Source organism: Heterocephalus glaber, unplaced genomic scaffold, assembly GCF_053883595.1.
Source record: "Heterocephalus glaber isolate CG9 unplaced genomic scaffold, H.glaber_assembly_v1.0 deba00000470, whole genome shotgun sequence".
Classification (NCBI taxonomy): Eukaryota; Metazoa; Chordata; class Mammalia; order Rodentia; family Bathyergidae; genus Heterocephalus; species Heterocephalus glaber.
This window is the reverse complement of record NW_028258145.1, coordinates 2,600,578-2,619,507: the sequence shown is the minus strand read 5'-3', so window position 1 is coordinate 2,619,507 and position 18,930 is coordinate 2,600,578. Positions and strand designations below refer to the sequence as shown.

The window sequence follows — 18,930 nt, the reverse complement described above, 5'->3', positions numbered from 1 at the left end:
ATCTGCCTCCAGCTGCCCTGGTGACTGGGCTGAGAGAGGATTTGGAGAGCAGCTTCAGGCTGGGCACCTGCTCAGGAAGAGGGAGGCTGTGGCCCAGACTCAGGGGAGAGATGTGCACCACATGACATCTGGGTCTTGATCAAACTCATGGTAGAGCTGCCTTTTCCTCTACCTGTTCAGTCTCCTAACCTTCCCAGGCTCCTTGCCTTGACTCTAGCACACTGTCCCCTCCTGCTCTGGGATCCTGGATGGGCCACTGGCATGGGCCTGCACCCAAATGACCCCAGTTCTGGGGATCATATGTGGGGGGAGAAGAGTAAGGTCCAGGGGTGTATGGAGACCTTGCTAAGTCCACAGCATCCACATGGCATCTGAGGGCCTGGGTCATCGGTCCTTGTCACAGCCAGGAAAAGGTGGCAGGGAGCCCAGCAAAAGTGATGGAGGGATTCGGCTACCTCTGAGATCTCTTCCTACTTTAAGAACCTATAAAATCAAGCTAGGTACATGGTAGCACAGGCCTGTAATCCTAGTGCTCTAGAAGGCTGAGGCAAGAGGATTGCAAGTTTGAGCCCAGCCTGCAATTTAGTGACTTAGTGAAATCCTGTCTCAAGAAGGGAGGGCAGGAATGTGGCTCAGTGCAAAGGCCCCAGGGTCAATCACCAGTACTGGGAAAAAATGTCTATCAAATCCTTCAAGGAGGTGAGGCATATGAGGAACGGTTCTAAATGATGCCTCACCAGTGGGCTGACTGGCAAAGCTTCTAGAAGCAGCAGGAGGGAGTGCAGAGAAGGGAGTTGGATTCATATCATACACGTGAGGTAAAGAAAACAAAACCCCCTGGGGAGCTGGGCTGCTGTTACCCAGAGTTCTGTGCATTTTTACTTGACAGAGCTTTAGCTGTCTCTCAAAATGATTTATCCTCATTTCCACATAGCCAGAAGCCTGGCATGTAGTCACAGGGTCATTAAGGCTTCAAGACAACAGTCACCCCTGTGGCTGTTGAGTAGGGAACCTCAGAGAAGAGCATCTTGGAGCCAGTCAGCAGAGGAACAAACAGCTTTGTGCCACGTACAGCCCAGAGCAGTGACCATGCCCTGAGCACCTCTACAGCATCCACATGGCATCCAGTTGTCTCCAGAACACACTGCCCACAAGATGAGGCATTTTAAAATGAGAGAATTTAAAGGGTTGTTTTTTTTTTGGCAGTACTGGGGATTGAATCCAGGGCCTTCACACTGAGCTACATCTCCAGCCCTTTTTCATTTTGAAACAGGGTCTTACTAACTCACTAAATTGTCCAGGCTGGGCTTGAACTTGTGATCCTCCTACCTCAGCCTCTCAAAGTTCTGGGATTCCAGGTGTGTACCGCCAAGCTCAGCTTTGAACAAGTCTTGAGAGTGATGTGTTTTCTTTTTTAATGTGAGTGAACAAGCATGTTTAAATTCTCTGGAAAGCCTAGGCCTGTGGTCCACTCACTGCTTGGTACTGGATAAATAAGAATAGGGTTCTTCGGAAGTCCCAGGGTCTCCTTGGACTGCCCACAGGCAGAGATGTCCGGCCCCACCTCCCATCTCCACTGCAGACACTACCATCGGCAGGCGGCACGGGCAGCCATACCTGGATCTGGAAGGTCAGGATCTGGTTCCATATCGGGTTGTCAGTTTGGGGTCGCACATTTGTCCTGAGCTGAGAACACCCAAAGCCAGGTCAGTGACAGGCTGTCCGTTTAGCCACCTTGGCCTGCCAGCCCTGGCCTACCCAGCCAAGGGCAGACCACCCAGGCAACAGGGCTAATCCCAGGCCTCAAGTTTCTCTTGGACAATTTCTCATCAGCTCCAACTTCTTTTTTTTTTTTTTTTTCCAGTACCAGGAATTGAACTCAGGACCTTGCTCTTGCCAGGCACTGAGCTACATTCCCCAGCCCAGCTCCAACTTCTTTTGTGTGGCACTCCAGAGGGAACCCAGGGCCTCACACCTGCTGGGCAAGCTCCCCACCCCTGAGTTCCACTGCCAGCCCTTTCACTTTCAAGTGGATACAGATAGGACTGCTGACTTTATTATATGAGTGCACATAGATTTTTTTAGGTAAATTTTGAGCTCCCAACAGAAAAATGATCAAAACCACATCATGGCAGCAGCACTCCCATTTAAAAACCATCAATTGATTTTGTTTTTAATAGACTGAGTGAGCTGGGTGTGGTGATAGATGCCTACCTTCCCAGCACTTAGGAGGCTGAGGCAGAGGATCCCTGCAAGTTCAAGGCCACCCTGAGTACATAACGAGACTGTCTCAAAAAACCAATAATAAATAAATAAATGAATAAATAAATAAGTCCATGGATTCTTGGTACTTCTCCCTTGAAAGGGTGGACATTAATAGCCCCTCCCCAAGCAGAATAGAAATGATGATTTGTGAATCTGACACAAAGCTGTTCCCCAGATTTGAGTGCCGGACCCTTTATTGCATGTAACATTCACCAGCACACTTTGGAAAATGCTACTCTGTATTCATAGAAGTTTATGGAATGTCACCAATTCTCTTGCTGGGAATTTTTACTTTCTAGATGAGGAAACTGAGGCCAGAGGGGTTGGTAATGGTTTCAATATTTTTGTTTTGCATGTTTTGGGGTTTTTTTGTTGTTTGTTTTTTGCAGTAACGGGGATTGAACTGGGGCTTTCAATCTGAGCTACAACCCAACCCCTTTATTATTTTATTTTATATTTTGGTTTCTTGAGACAGGGTCTCCCTAACCATGCCTGGCTATTTTTTATTTTGAGACAAGGTCTTGCTAATTTGCCCAGGCTGGCCTCAAACTCACTGCAAAGGCAGCAATCTTCCTGCCTCAGCCTTCCAGAGCACTGGGACTACTCTGGGACCACCACCCTGGGCCTCAGTGTTGTTCTTTTGTTGGCATGCTGTTTCATTTGCCCATTACTCCCCATCTAGCTGGATGTTTGGGTCCGGGTGAGCACCTTCTCCCTGCCAGATGCTGAGAATCAGGAATATTCGACCTGACCTCTCCACAGAGCTTCAGGCCCAGAAGCCGCCCTTCCCCTGGGTGGCTGAGTTGGGACATGACTTCGAGGTCCTTCCCTGCAGCACACACTTCCTTCACACTGCATCTAGGGGGTTATTGCCTGGGTCTCCAACCCTTTCTCCACATACCTTTTCCCCGATTAGTTCCACTTCCAACACCAGACTCACTGACTGGTTCCTCCCTGTGAAGAGAAATGCAGGGACTTCTGAGACACCAGCATCTCTTTTTTTTTTGGTACCAGAAGTCAAATTCAGGATCTTGCACTTTCAAGGGAGGTGCGGCACCACTGAGCTACATTCCCAGCCCAAGCAGCATCACTTTTTAAGGAGGAAATGCAAAGTGACACAGCAGCTTCAAACCCTCTCCCAAGACCCAGTGTGGGTCCCCTGGGCAGGGGTGTCTTCGTTACCATTCTGCCCTTCTGCGTGTCACCCTCGCAATGGCCCAGGGTGGGGCCATGGGATGGTCATGGGACCCTCGGGTCCACACATGGGATCAAAGGCACCACTGAAAGGGAGGCCACGGGGCCTGTGTCATTCGTGGTGGAGCTCAATGTCATCTGTTCCCCGGCCCAAATCTTAGGTTAGTGTCAGAGGGATGAGGGAGCCCCATGAGGACCTGGGGTGCCCCCGCTCTGCTCCCCGACTCTAACCGAGGAGCAGGTCCTCTGCACAGTAGATGAAGAGCTGCAGGTAAGCCATGGTCGTCGGGACAGCCGTGGACTTGAAGACCTCGATGTCCATGTCGGCCCTATAGGGCAGCTTTTGATCCACCTGGAGAGACCAGAGAGCTGGGTAGGCTCAGGGTCATGGGGCTGTCACAGCCAAGGCTACCCACTCTGTGTCCCCAACCTCCCACTTGGTTTGGGGAGAGTGGGCCAACCCTGTTGTGGCATCGTGGACAAAGGGAAGGATTTGCAGGTGAATGGCCACTTTGAGGGCCCAGGGGTGCCCCAGGTAGCAGCCAGCCGGACTTGGAAATGTCATGGGGCTTAGGAGACAGACTCACCAGGGCCTGGTCTCCCACACCAAGGGCACAGATGGTGACTTTCAGGTAGCCTCTCACCCCACTGCTGGGTGCATTTGGCTGGCAAAGGCCCAGCCATTTCCTCAGAAGGGTGTGGCCTGGAGAAGCAGAGTGTTGTGGGAGACCAGCCCCTGGCCTCCACTGCTCTCCCCTAAGCCACTTCATTTCTGTTTCTGGGGCAGACAGGGAGGGACACATGTCTCCTATGTGCTGGTTCCCTTTGGTAGCACAGGGAAACAATGGTCACTTCTCCAGGTAGACAATGATCATACGCTCACAAAGCTGCCAAGTGTTGCCTCTGGGAAAGAGAGCCCCTCTGGCCACCCTGAGAAGCAGCTGAGAAGATGGGTAATGGGTCAGTGATACAGCTGAGAGGAGGGAAGGGAACAAACCTCCAATGTTCTATTTCACAGTAACCTAACTATGCTTCCTTCCCTTCCTCACCTTGGTAGTAGTGATTGAACCCTGAGGTCCTCTAGCATTGAGCTACATTCCCCAGCCCTTGATTTGTTTATTTATTTATTTTTATTTGGAGTCAGGTCTCACTAAATTTCCCAGACAGGACTGAAATTTTCGATCTTCCTGCCTCAGGCAGGTTGATGATCATTGTCTATTTCAAAATAGCTAGTGGAAAGGATTTTTAATACTGACACAAAGAAATGATAAATATTTGAGGTGATAGTGATACCAACTAGCTTGCTCTGATTGTCACATTGTATACATGTATTGAACTGTCACTCTGTACCCCCTTAAACATGTACCATTATTAGCTGTCAATTAAAGATGTTAGGAACAACCTCATTCTCTCAATTCTGGGTTGAAAAAATAGAAATCCAACCAAAGGTTGGAATAAAAGGTTAGCATTCAACTCAAAGGGGTGCCTTGAACTTTCTAGAGAAAGATGCTATTATTATAGTAAGATAAAAATACCATAGAGTACAAGAAAATATGATCAATACAGAAAATAACTCATACCCCACAATACTCTCCCCCATTTTCTAGAGATGCTGAGTTGGTCTGACCCTGATTTGATTTTTCTTGCACATATTTGCAGCCACCATTACCTACCTGGAGAATGGTAGACAAACCCGATGTCTGTCTGCAAAGACAAGGGTGGGCGAGCGTCAGAGCCCTGCTGTACCTGGATCTCAGGCCCCTGAGGGAAGGCTTGGCCCCACTAGTGCTGCAGGGAGGAGGGGATCCAGGAGGTGGTTTCAGGTCACTGGGGCTGTGCCCTCAGTGGGGATCTCAGGCCCTGTCCCTCCCCTTTCTCCCCTTTGCTTCCTTGTCACGAAGCGAGTAGCTTTGGCCTGCCACATGTCCCCACTACGATGTAACACCACAGGACCTAAGTAACCAGGCTAACCAGAGAAATGCAAGTCAAAACAGTACTGAGATTCCATCTTACTCCAGAAAGAATAGCCATCATCAAATAATAATAACAATGCTGGTAAGGCTGTGGGGAGAAAGGACCCCTCCTACACTGTTGATGAGAATGTAAACTAGCGCAACCACTATCGAGATCAGCATGGAGATTCCTCAAAGAACTAAAGCTAGAAATTCCATTGGACCCACCTATTCCCCTTCTAGATATCTTCCTGAAAGAGTTAAAGACATCATATACAGTGACCCATGCTTACCCATGTTTAAAGCAGCACAATTCATAATAGCTAAATCTTGGAAGTAGCCTATATGTCCATAGACAGATGAATGGATAAAGAAAGTGTGGTATTTACACACAACAGAGTACTACTCATCCATAAAGGAGAATAAATTTGAGTCATTTGTAGGAAAATGGATGCATCTTGAGACCACCATGATGTTAAGTGAAAGAAATTAAATATATAAGCTTAAATGTTGTATGGTTTCTCTTATATGAAAAACCTAAATTATAAAGAGCAAAATAAAAGATAGATAATAGGAAGAAGGGAGATAGATCTTTTGCAAATGAGAAAGGGACCAAGAGATGGAGGGAAGGGGGAAGCAGGGGAGGGAAAGAGAAGGGGATGCAAAAAGAATTACGATGTGTTATGTACAGGTACCAACTCCCCACTAATCATTATGTACTGCAAACATGTATTCATAAATATAGAAATTTGAAAAACAACACAAAGTAACCAGGCCAATGATCATGACCTGAAACTTCTAGAACTGTGAACCAAAATAAACTTTCTCGCTCATAAGGTTATTGCCTATTTATCATAGTGACAGAAAGCTGATTATTAAGCCTTCCCCTGAGATTTGTATACCAGCTAAGTAGGTGAGAGAACTGTGTTGGTCAGCTTTTGGCCACTGGGGCAAAATACCTGACCCTGCAACTTAAAGGAAGAAAAGTTTATTTTGTCTCTCAGTTTCAGAGGGTTTAGTCCATGGCCAACTGGCTCCAAGGCAGGAACATCATGGCAGAAGGGTATGGCAGAGGAAAGCCCCTCCACTCACAGCAGCCAGAAAGGAAAGAGCAGGGAAAGAATCTAAGAAGAAGGGGTCAGGGACAGATGTAGTCCCCAAGATCACGTCCCCATGACCTGCTTCCTCCAGCTGGGCCCCACCTCCTAACAGCCTCTCCAGGAGCCCCTTAATCCAGGCAGTTGACAATTCAGATTAACTGGCACAAGTACTCACTGCTGGTGTTTGAGCACAGTCTTGGCCTTAAACAACTCAGAAGGGAGGTCCATTGTCAGCTCCTGGCCAGGGGAGGATACTGAGTTTGAGAGAAGGCCTACAGTCTAACAGTTACTGAGCTTGTACTGGAAGGACCTGGCACCCAACATGGTCACACCAGCCAGCTTGACCTTGACTCTTCCCTGTCCTCGGGGTCACTCACACTGTTGTGCCACACCACTGAGCAGAAACTAAATTGTTACCTAACCTTCCAAGACATAAGGAGGCTGAGGGAAGATAGCCACATTTCAAACAGGCCAGTGGGCAGGATAATGAAATCCATTCATCTGCTTTAATCTTTATATTCTTACATCCTTAGCCATAATGTTAAGTGAGATAAATCAGACACACAAGCTAAATACATAGTAAGGAAACCCAAAGTGTAAATACATTAAAGAGCACAATGAAAGACAGGCAATAGCAAATGGGGAGACAGATCTTTTGCAAATGGGAAAAGGAGCAAGAGATGGAAGGAGAGAGTGGGAGGGAGAGGGAGGAGAGGGGAAGAGGATGAAAAAAAATTAAGAAGTTTATATCCATGTACCAATTCCCCATGGTGAATGGAATCATTAGGTACTACAAATATGTACTCATAAATACAGAACTTTTAAAATAAAAAAATTTAGGGCTGGGGATTTAGCACAGTGGTGCTGCCGCCTGCCCTGCAAGCACAAGAACCCGAGTTCGATCCCCAGTACCTAAATAAATAAACTTAAAAAGGAACTTGAAATAATCTGATATTAACCACTCAGTTATTTTCTTGTTGTTCTGTCTTCCTGTACACATCTCAAAAAGAAAGTAACTTTGGAATGACCAATCTGCCTTTTGTTGTTTATGCTTCTTTGTGCACAAAACCCAGCTCTTTTGGTTTTGTTTTGGTGGGTTGGATCTTGCTAAGTAGCCCAGGCTGGCCTTGAACTCATGATCCTCCTGCCTCAGACTGTAGAGTTGCTGGGGTTGCAGGTGTGTGCCACCAGGCCTGGCAAAACCAACTTCTTCTGCTCGGCCCATAGAATCACTTGTTCTATTTCAGGGAATGATGTGTTGCCTCATTCTAGAATCTCAAAGCTAATTAAAATCTTTAAACCAAGTTTTTATAATTTCATTCTCTGACACATCTAAGAGGGATCTGTTCCTTATCTAACAAAGAGGCTATCAGGCACCCTCAGGGTGGTAGGGCTGCACACTGCTGATCTAAGATTCAAATGCAACAGGCCATCTGGTCTTTAATATAGCAATCTACCTTTTCCTGCTCTTCCTGAATTTGAAGAGTGTTGGGTTAGGCCTTCATGACTGTGTGAAATCCCTCATCTCCCAGTCTGTGTTTCCCAAATCACATCTATTCACTTTGTGCTCACATCCTCTCTCTCTCTCTCTCTCTCTCTCTCTCTCTCTCTCTCTCTCTCTCTCTCTCTCTCTCTCTTTCTCCAATTTAGCTTGGCCTTTTTGGGACCTCTGCTTCCATTAGGCAGAGATGTGAACTTTGTCCAGCTCATGGGTTTGGGTAATTCAACATTGTGCCCAGTACTTCCCTAAATGTAATCCTCACAATGACACTGTAGTTTGGGTGTATAATTAGTCCCATTTTACAGATGAGGAAGTAGAGGCTTGTCTGCATCAGTTAGTAGGAGTAACTTGTTAAGTTAGTAGGTGCATCCAAATCTGGATCTTTCTGTGTGAAAATCCCCTACACTCTACAACTGTCTCTGCCATCATTTTTACAAAGCCTCTTGTTTTATGTACAAGGCTCACCTGGAATCTCCCGATCTCTGCTTTGGATCTCATGACAGAGGAGTTCAGCACCTGCAAGGGAATTTCCAGGAAGATTTTAATTATTCACAAGCCTGACGTCCCCATCTCCCATGGAAGCAATAATAGGGCATATTCAGGGCCCTCCAGGATTTAACTGCTTCCTAATGGCCAACGCTTGCACATAGTTTTTCTCACTTATCTCTCTCTCAGAGGACCCCTGAGAGGTTCAGATTTTCAGGTCCATTTCTTTGATGAGGAAATTGATCAAAGGGTCTGATTCACTTGCCCCAGGTCAACACAAAGCTACATGTCTCAATAATTTCTCGCATTTCTCATTGGCTGTTTCCTCTCTGTCTCCCTCCTAAGAACATGCAAACACTTCCAGGGGAGAAGTCTCCTGTTCTCCTTAGGTACTTGGTAACCATGTAGTCTTCGGGGACATGAGTGTCTTTGGGGAGATGAGAACTCTGCCTAGCTCAGGGCCTGCCAGCTGGTGATCTATACATTTATAGAAAGAAAGAGAGAAAGAAAGAGAGAGAGAGAGAGAGAGGAATCTGCACTAGGAGGGGGTGAAGAAGGTGGTGGAGACACTGCTTTTCAAGGAACGCTGGCTCTCAGGGTAGGAGCTGGGGCTGAAGTGCTTCCCAGGATTGAGACGGGACAAGGAAGTGGACCTGTTTTGCTGGGGACCAGTTTGGTCCTCACCTGGACTAAGATGATCTCATCAAAGAACTTTGCAGGAACCTCATAGAAATTCTGGAAGAAGATCTGCAGCAGAAAAAAATTGGGGCTGGCAGGCTGTGTTTCCTCCAACACTAAGCCTGAAGCCTCAGAGTACCATGCTTCTTCCCTGACTTTGCCCATTTCGATGGCTTCTCACTGACCAGCCCCCTCCCTCCTCTGGAAGCAGAGGGTTCCTGGGCTCCTGGTGGGTTCCCAGGTGACAGACAGCTCTAGGATGGTGACTCGAGCCTCTGTCTCCTGCATTGCCCCCAGTCCAGCCCACCCCTCTCCTGCAGTGCCCAGAACCCCTTCTCCTGTCACTTTCCTGTCACTTTCCTCCATGGCTCCTGAGTGCTGTCTGTGATGAGATCCCAACCGATACTGTAGGCTCACACCTGTATCTCCAGTTCTGCATCGAGCTGCTTCTTGCTTCTGGCTTTTGTTTATTGGTTTGTTTGTTTGTACCAGGGATCGAACTCAAAACCTTGCACTTGCCAGGCAGGTGTGGCACCACTGAGCTACATCCCAGGCCCTTGCTTCTGACTTTTGAAAATAAGGTTCCAGGTCCCAAGTTCAATCCCCGGTACCAAAAAAAAAAAAAAAATATATATATATATATATATATATATATATATATATATATATATATATTATTCCTGAATCATCTTTCTCCAACCTGGCCATCTTTCCGGGGTGGAGGTTTTCTGAGTTCTCTCTCCAAGCCCCAGCTCATTATTGACTTACTCCTCCCACATTCCATAGTGCTTTTCTTCTACTTGCAGTCACCTGAACAAGGATTCACACAGTAGCACATGCAATGGCACAGTCCAGGGCTCCAGCCATGACTGGATGTGCATGGCTGGGCCTGCTGTGCATGGGAGTTCACATGCTGTGTCCCCACAAGACCCCAGCTCCTCAATGCAGGGCTCTGAATCAACCCCTAATATACCCCCAGTACCAAGCACAGTGCTCAGGCCTAGGTAGGTGCTCAGTTAATGCTTGCAGGACAAGCATTAACCTCTTCATCAGGAAACAACCACACTGCTGCCCAGGGGCTGCCCAGCTGCTGGCTAGCACATCTGCCCAGTGGCCCTGCTCAGCCCACCTCATTGAAGAAAGGGCTGTTTCCCATCTTGATCCGTGTGTGGTATTGCTGGCCTGCAATGGTCACCTTCACCACCGGACGGATGTTGTTGCCCATGAGTTGCCGTGCTTCAAACACCTTCACCCGAACCTGCAGAGGGAGGATGTGGAGACCCAACCCAGGTAGCCAGCTCTCCGGAGATGTGGGCATGGGGTCTGAGGACCAGGGCAGCCGGTATAAGGAGCAAGGTCTGTCCCAGGACACTGGGGCTTTTTTTTGGTACTGGGGATCGAACTTAGGACTTGCAAGGCAGGCGGCACCACCACTTAGCTAAATCCCCAGCCCACACTGAGGCTTTTTAAGCAAGTGCATGACAGGGCAAGAGGGCATCTTTGAGAGCCTAGTGTGACCAAAGAAGGGACAGGAGAGAGCTGCTGGCTTCGAGCTCAGGATAAGGCCATCTGGAGGGGTGGTCTAGAAGTGACAGGCAGCTTGGGGCAGAGAATGGCAATGCAGAGGTGGGGGCAACCATAAGGGATGCAAGAGGAGGGACAGGCAAGTTGACACTTTGCCTCCTGGGCACCGGCAGGCTGGGGAGCAGACAGAGCACAGCAGGCATGTGAGGCCCCAGGCTGGGATCAGAAGGAAGTAGGTGAGGCACAGGATGGGCTTCCCAAAGCCCGTCCTCACTCCTCTGCCTTCCTGCGCAGTGACTCACCTTGCATGTGCCTCGCCTCGTTTTGTCAACAATCTGAGAGCTTGGGACAGGCAGGACTGTGCCTTCTGTGCTGCCTTCCTAGCATTGACCAGGGCTTGCTGAGCCACAGCAGCCCCTCCTTATGCCTCACTGGAGCTATCTCCAGATTCAGCCACAGCAGAAGCTACTCAGAATGGCCCGGGAGGAGTTGGGGACCTAGTAAAGACCCGAGGACCTGAGGCTGGGTCTGGAGCTTGGACCTTATGTGGGGGAGGAGACAGCCTGGGAGCACAGCAGGGGTGTCAGCTAGGCCATGTGGACTCTCAGCCTGGACAGTCCTCACCTGAAAGTGCTGAGGCTTGGAGGACAGAGCCCTGTGCAACCCTGCAGAGCCAGGGACCATGAGCTTCCCCTGGGCCAGCTCCCTGGTGGTCATGCCAAGGGGATCTCCACCGCCTGGGGAGATACAGGCTGGGCTCAGAGGCTGGAGCTTGGCAGGCTTGGAGGATTTCCCCATTTCACCCCCTGTCCTCAGTGGTCAGCTCCTGACTAAAGCCATGGCTAGGAGTTCCTGATGGGGCACTTGTCCTCCCAGGATGGTCCTAGGGCTCCACCACCCTCATAACCACCCTGGACCTGACTCTTGACACAGGAGGCCTCCAGGCACCCTAACTGATTCCTGTGTTCCCAAAGACCTCAAGGGCTGGGTCTCAAAGGTCCCAAAAACCTGTCCAGCTCTGCTTGCAGAAGGGCAGGGGTGAGCCAGGGAAGGACATACCTTCCTTCTCAGTGTCCCGGGGCATCACATGGGCCACCTGGAGGCTGACAGTGCACTGCCAAGAGAAGACCAGGGAGTTGTTAGCCAGACCCTGCAACCCTTGGCTAAGCCACAGCACCTGCTCCCACCCCAGGCTGGCTAGATTGTTGGCCAGTCCTCCTGGGGACAGTGACACTGGCATGGGACAGGGCCACACCATGGGCCCATGAACTGGTGAGGACAGAGCAGTGGATTACAGTGAGATCTGGACAACAGGGGGGCCGGGTAGTAGTGGTGATGGCAGAAGATGCAAGAGGGTGACTAGGAGAGGGAGAGGTGATGTGGGACCCGTCCAGAACAGGGTGTGCTAAGCTGCAGAGACCAAAGACTCTTCCCCTCAGGTCCCTGGTCAGCCACCCAGCCTCAGCTCTGTCCCTTTCCCCTTCGCCCTCCTCGGACCTGCCCCTTTCTCCATGCCCTTGATGCTTTGCCTGGGTTCACCTCCCTTTCCTGCCCATCAGGAAAACACCTGGCCTTCTGAGCTATTTCATAGACAGATGGACAGTGGCTGGGCCACAGATGGAGACAGAGCTCTGACCACAATCTGCAGTGACCAGCCAGGAGCCCAATCCTTTATCTGTGGCAACCAGTCCAAGAAGACTTGTAGGAAGTCAGACTGCTGTCTCGAAACAATCCAGGAAGTCAAACAAAACCGACTGGACCCAAATGGCCAGGGCTTCATGATTAATTAACAAACTGACAGCTGGCCTAATTTTTGTTCCCACTATCAATTTAGAACCAACCAGAGAAAGCCAGATATGCACCCCAAACCAATCACATGGAATACTGGGCTTTTAGTTATCCTACCTTTGCTGCCCTAAGCCAACAGCCTCCAACCAGGGATCACCAGAAGCCTTCCTGTTGCCCCCTACCAAGCTTTCCCACTCACATGCCTGCTGTTGAGTCTCTGCAAAAATTCAATTTTGTGTCCCTGCGCCTAGTACAGTGGTGGGCACCCAGGGAAGGTCAGTTACCCTTCTCAGTAGATGGATAGGAGGGAAATGGGAGATGGAAGGTGTGTGTGGGGGGGGGTCAGGGGATAGGGACCCTGGGCAGGAAGCTAGAGAAGCTCAGCTACATCAGCTGCTCCTGTTTCTCCAGCTGCCCTTCTGGGCCTGACTCACATCTGTGGGCATCATGGAATGGTTGAGCAGAATCAGGTCCTTCACGAAAAGGACCTCCCTGGGCTTTTTCACCAATGGCTTGAGCAGGACTGTGGCCAACCCAATGAACCTGGGGAGGCAAGGAGCAGGTGTGAGATGCAAGCCCAGGGAAAGGGTGTCTGCCTCTGTACCAGGCATTGCTTTAGCTAGAGATGGTTTTCACCCAGAGGCTGAAGAAGCCAATGAGGTGGTGAATCCATCAGAGGGCGCAAGGCTTTGTATTCTAAAAGGTAATGGCTGATTGGATCAAGGGTGGACACCTGACCAAAGCTGATCCAATCAGATTCTCTCTCCTGGAATCTTTACCCTGGTGTGCTACATCTTCACCCTCCATGGAAGCTTAGTCTCAGTTGGGCTCTAGAATGGGGTATGATGGACAACAGGGTTCAGTAGAGAGAAACAGAGATTTGGGATCTGTGGCTTCAGAACAAAGGTATGGCTCAAGTTCCTAGCTGATTTGCTTTCCCATCCTTACTACCCTACCCTTCCAGGGCCGGGGATTTAGCTCAGTGGCACTGTGCCTGCCTCACAAGCACAAGGTCCTGAGTTCAATTTCTGGTACCAAAAATAACACAACACACTGCTTATTACCCTTCCACTACCTTCCCTATCCCCTTTTTTCCTTTAGTGGCTGAAGTGGGCTCTGGTCCCTGCATCAGCATGAATACAGGTTAGAGACAAGAGATATATCACTGCTGCTTCTTTGGCCAAGGAAGTAGGCTCCTCCTATCTCGACTTCACCTTTCTTTCTTTTTTGAGCCCATGTCCCGAAGGATGACTTGCAGGAAGGAATCATTTTCCAGGGGGCGGCTCCACAGGTGCCAGATGAGGGTCTGTTGGGGGCATGGAGGAAAATGGGGAATGGGCTAGTGCTGATTTCTCTAAAACTCAGGAGCTTCCCTCCTATCTAATTTCCTAAGAAGCTGCCGTTTGCTGCCTGGCCCAAGGTGTGGAGCTTGGTGGCTCGGTGGCTGGAGCTAAGGGATTAGAGGCTGGGGCAGACAGGGATGAAAGAGAGCTGCACAGGGAGGCTCATCTCTGCTCCAAGATTCTAGATACATCAAGAGAGCCTGGTTGGATCAGTTGATGGGCCACACCATGGTCCATTCCATCCCCACTGGTGGAGGAGACGGACTAAGAACAGCTATGGGCAGATGTGTTTTTTGCAGCCTTATCAGATCAGAGGCTGAGACCAAGACACCTCAGCCTCTAGCAGAGTTTGGGGATTCCCTGCTGACCCCTTCCTTGCCCCTTATTGGTTTGTATTTTGTTGTTGTTTGGTTTGGTTTGGTTTTGGAGCTGGGGATTGAGCACAGGGCCTTCAAACCGAGATACATCCCCATCCCTTTCTACAGGTGCTGGGAATACAGGTATATGCCACCATGCCCGGCTTTCCCCTGGCTGTTGAGGTTGTTGGTTCCTCTTCAGGGCCTGCCCTGGTGTGTCTACCTCGTTCCACGTGGGGTCATTCCCTTCCACTACACGAGTTCTCTTCTTGATATCTGCAAAGACACCAAGGGTGTTTCAGTGTCTGGGCTTGAGTGGGGTCAAGAGAGGTAAGACCTGGAAGAAATCTTCATGTCTCCATTGGCAGGTGGGATGCAGCACTGACTGTTTCTTTCTTTGAGAGCTGCACATTTTCTCATTTTTCATCACCCTATGGGCTGGACCATGCCATATGTTCATTTCATTTTCTTCCCAGCATCTTGCAGCAAGAGGGACCATGTGGCTTACTCTCACCACTGGGTTATAGGAATCACCCCTTTGTAGTGCTAGGCCCGGATCCTACAATCTCTACTCAAGTATCTATTCCCCTTCCCTGCTCTCCACAGGTACCTCATGACCCAGTGGCAGAGGGCTGACTGCACAGCCACAAGGGACAGCAGCTGGTCCCCAAACTGCTGCTTAGAGAAGCCATGCAGGAGACCTCCCTGATCAGTGCTACCCACACAGGAGTGGGTATGAGGAAGAGGTAAACTTTCATTGTTAAATTATTGAGATTTAGGGGCTGGGGATTTAGCTCAGTGGTTTTGCTGCCTGCTGCGCAAACTCAAGGACCTGAGTTTGATCCCTGGTACCAAAAAAAAAAAAAAAAAAATTCTTGAGATTTAGGCCTATTTATAAGTAGGCCAAACCTTACCATGACCTTGAGATATCCAATAATGGATGCCAAACTCTCTATCAACTAAAATCTCTCTCCTTCAGAAATATTTTTAACAGAAGACAGGCTATCATCCTACAAAATAATTTTTTTCATTGTTTTTTTGAGACAGGGTTTCACTTTGTAGTGGAGCTGGCCTTGAACTCATTACGTAGTCCAGGCTGGTCTCAAACTCACAGCCATCCTCCTGCCTCAGCCTCCCAAGTGCTGGGATTACAGGTGTGTGCCACCACACCTGGCATTTAGGCATTTTTGTGAAAGATATTTCTAGGAGGGGAAAGAAAAATGATGCCTGTGATGCAGAGGTGAGGATGGCTTGGATCAGGGAGAGGAGCTGCAAGTCTCTTGCCTGGCCAATCCTAAAATTAGTCCATCAGGACAGATACATGCTGAGCTTCCAACTCTATAAATCTGCAGACTGGGGACACAAGTGGATGTCAACCAGTGAGCCCAGAGTCCTAAATGTTCCCTCTCTGTGCATTGTCATAGTTTTAAAGACCAGGAAAAAATTGAAAGGAATTTCATTCTCTTGTAGGACCTGGAGTCATCTCTCAGTGTCCTTGGGGGATGGGTTTCAGGGCCCCCCTCCCCAGTAGATACCAAGATCCATACATGCTTAAGTCACCTGTATAAAATGGCATGGTGTTTGTGTATCATTTGTATCTCATTTACATATTATTCAAACCTATACACATCCCTCCAAATAACTGTAAATCATCCTAGCTGACCTACAAGACCTCATATAGTACACACGCTACGGAAAGAGTTACTGTACTGTACTGCTTAGGGAATAATGACAAGAAAAAGCCTTTACCTGTTCAGTATAGACACAGTTTTCACCAGAATTCTTTTGATTTGTGTTTGGTTATATTCACAATGCAGAGGCACTGATATGGAGGCTGACTGTACTGTGTCCTCTTTTCTTTTGGACCTGGATTTTTCACACCCTACCATTTCTGGAAGCCCTCACCTGCCTGGATCCGCCTCTCATACTCTCACTCAATAGATTTTCACTGTGGTTTTTCTTTCATCTCTTTTTTGGCTCCCAGGTCTTTGACATCTAAATATACTTAATTTCCCATAAATCCTTCACCCCTGCTCCTCCTCAGCCTTCTTGGATTTTTTTTTCTTCATCTAAAGGAAATAGAGGGGCTGGGGATTTAGCTCAGTGGTTTCGCCGCCTGCTGTGCAAGCGAAAGGACCCAAGTTCAATCCCTGGTACTAAAAAAAAAAAAAATAAATAAAGGAAATAGAGGTAATAAACTCTGCCTCATTTACCTCGTGGAATTACTGTGAGGAGCAAACACCATTTTATTAATGAAAAGGCTTTGCCAATTTTAAAGCTCATTCAAAGCCAGAAATGGTGGTGCACACCTGTAATCCCACCACTCTGGAAGCAAAGGCAGTTGGAGAGTTCAAGGCCAGGCTGGGCTACATAGTGAGCCAAAGACCAGCCTGAACTACATAGCAGAAACCCTGCCTCAAAAGAAAAAAAAAAAAAAAAAGGGGCCAGGAATTTAGCTCAGTGGTTTCACCACCTGCTGCGCAAGCACAAGGACCCGAGTTCAATCCCCAGTACCAAAAAAAAAAACCCAAACAAACAAAAAAGCTCATTAGAAAGTAATTAATATTATTGAGAAGTTATTAGTAGCTGTTATTTCGAGGGCCATCTGTGTGTTATCTTTTTGGGGGGAGGTCATACTAGGGATTAAACTCAGGACGTAGCACTAAGCTACATCCTCAGTCCTCTTTTATTTTTTATTTTGAGACAAGAGTCTCATGTTGATAAACTGCCTAGGGTGGGTTTGACCTTGTGATCCTCCTGCCTCAGCCTCACCACCATGTCCCACTTGTTATCTTTTTAAATCCTCCTATTACTCCTATGAAGCAGGGATCTCTTCCTTCCTTCCTTCCTTCCTTCCTTCCTTCCTTCCTTCCTTCCATCTTTCTTTGAGACAAGGTCTCACTATGTAATTCAGGCTGTCCTTGAACTCACTATGTAGCCCAAACTGACCTCAAATTCACAGTGATCTTCCTGCCTCAGCCTCCCAAGAGCTTCATTACAGGCATGTGCCACCACACCCAGCAGAACCTTTCTTTCTTTAAACCTGTTTATGGCACAGCACTAGTTCATGGAAGAAGGTTAACAAGTGTTAACCTCTTCTTTTCCCACAACCGTTTCCTAAAAAAAAAATGGTAAGAAAAGACATCATAGCCACAAAAATGACAGATTCTTTTGGTGGTGTTGGGGATCAAACTTAGGGCCTCACAATGCTAGGTAAGTGTCCTCCCACTGAGCCAAAGGCCCAGTCCTTAGAGGACGGACAGGTTGTTGGAGAGCTGGCCAGCATCTACTTCCTCACTGAGTCAATGCAGGGCGTCTTTTACACAGCAGGACACCAGTTGTCTGAATACATGTTGTCTTGGGGGCTCCGTCTTCCTGGGAGCTTGGCTCTCACCTCTGAAGTAGACAGTTAGGCAGGGTCTGGGTGGGGGGCTCAGGGGCGGCTCAATCCTGGCCGACTCCACCACCAGCCGAAGCATGGCGGTCTCTGTCCTCCCCTCCTTCCCTCCGCTGCGCTACAGCTTCTTCTTGGAACTCTCTGGTCCAAGGCTTCTCCCAGTGGTGGTGGTGATGGGGCCTAGCAACAGCGGGGATGTCACAAAAGGGCAGTTCTCAGTTCTGGGGCCCAATCTCAGGAAGGACAGTAGGGAGCAGGACAGTCTGCACAAAGCCAGTGGTGTGATGTGACAGAAGCCCAGCAATAGGTTGCTTTGCCATTTCCTTTCTCTTCTCTTTTCCCACTCTTGCTGTGCTTTTGATTTCAAGACCAGGCATAAGAATTTTTTTTCTTTATACAGGCAAGTTGATTACAGGAGTGAACCATTGCCAAAGTCACACAATTTAAATGATGAAATAGAAGAAGTAAGGCCATGAGAGAAAAGGCATAGGGAAATCAAAGTCTATTTCAATGAGGTCTCAGGGGAAGTCCTTCCTAGTGGGGAAGCAAAACATTTCGGTTCCTTTTTTTAGATATGAGTCCTTATTTAATAAAAGAAAGTCAGCTTTTTAATTTTGAGAAAGAGTCTAGCTATATAGTCCAGGGTGGCCTTGAACTCACTATGTAGGCCAGGCTGGCCTTGAATTCATGGGGATCCTCCTGCCTTAGTCTGCCAAATGCTAGGATTATAGGCATGCATCACCACACCCCCCTAAGAAAAACAGTGCTTTGATTAATGAACTCTGATTCTTTTTTTTTTTTTGGTACCAGGGATCAAACTGAGGACCTTGTGCTTTCGAGGCAGGCGATGGCGTCACTGACCTAAATCCCCGGCCCAATTAGTGAACTCTTATGCTGGCTGGGTTTGTAAAAGTTAAAGAAAACCCATAAGCCCATAATTTTCCTGTGACTGTCTATTGCTCTCAAAGCCTCTGCCCATAAGGATGTAGCTAGGTCATTTGCTTCTGTTGTCCACACGAGATAAGGCCTTTCAGCTTCAGCACTGAACATTGTATAAATTACACCTTCTCCATTGGATAGAGTGAAAGTTAATATTTTTGAAGTGTGTGTCGACAAACTAATCAGCAGTAAGCTTCCTGTGTATTCTAAAAGGTGCATAGCATTCAAAGATTAAAAGCTGGATGTGAGATCACAGTGCTAACATTGCTTTCTAGACAGCAGATTTAAAGAAAAAAAGTACTTCTTGGTAGTTTTTTAAAAACTCTAAATACAATGCAATGACTCTCTTTTTTTCTTTCTTCCTTGAAAGAAAGAAATTGAACTTAGGACCTTTGCCCTGAACTTCA

The 18,930-nt window shown here is 48.2% G+C and overlaps 1 protein-coding gene across 1 annotated transcript in view; it reads right to left on the bottom strand.

The window, feature by feature from the left end:
* Nucleotides 1–17,751, bottom strand: part of Fer1l5 (fer-1 like family member 5) — a 45,205-nt gene extending 27,454 nt beyond the window's left edge. The window contains exons 1-14 of the mRNA XM_004844371.3: nucleotides 17,582–17,751; nucleotides 14,411–14,463; nucleotides 13,703–13,794; nucleotides 12,923–13,031; nucleotides 11,760–11,814; nucleotides 11,325–11,437; nucleotides 10,306–10,434; nucleotides 9,183–9,245; nucleotides 8,478–8,528; nucleotides 5,133–5,163; nucleotides 4,047–4,162; nucleotides 3,691–3,811; nucleotides 3,167–3,219; nucleotides 1,618–1,686 (exon numbers count right to left, since the gene is read on the bottom strand). Coding sequence (XP_004844428.2) covers nucleotides 1,618–1,686; nucleotides 3,167–3,219; nucleotides 3,691–3,811; nucleotides 4,047–4,162; nucleotides 5,133–5,163; nucleotides 8,478–8,528; nucleotides 9,183–9,245; nucleotides 10,306–10,434; nucleotides 11,325–11,437; nucleotides 11,760–11,814; nucleotides 12,923–13,031; nucleotides 13,703–13,794; nucleotides 14,411–14,463; nucleotides 17,582–17,666 — 1,140 coding nt within the window. The 5' untranslated portion in view covers nucleotides 17,667–17,751. The remainder of the gene's footprint in view (nucleotides 1–1,617; nucleotides 1,687–3,166; nucleotides 3,220–3,690; nucleotides 3,812–4,046; nucleotides 4,163–5,132; nucleotides 5,164–8,477; nucleotides 8,529–9,182; nucleotides 9,246–10,305; nucleotides 10,435–11,324; nucleotides 11,438–11,759; nucleotides 11,815–12,922; nucleotides 13,032–13,702; nucleotides 13,795–14,410; nucleotides 14,464–17,581) is intronic.
* Nucleotides 17,752–18,930: the final 1,179 nt, after the last annotated feature.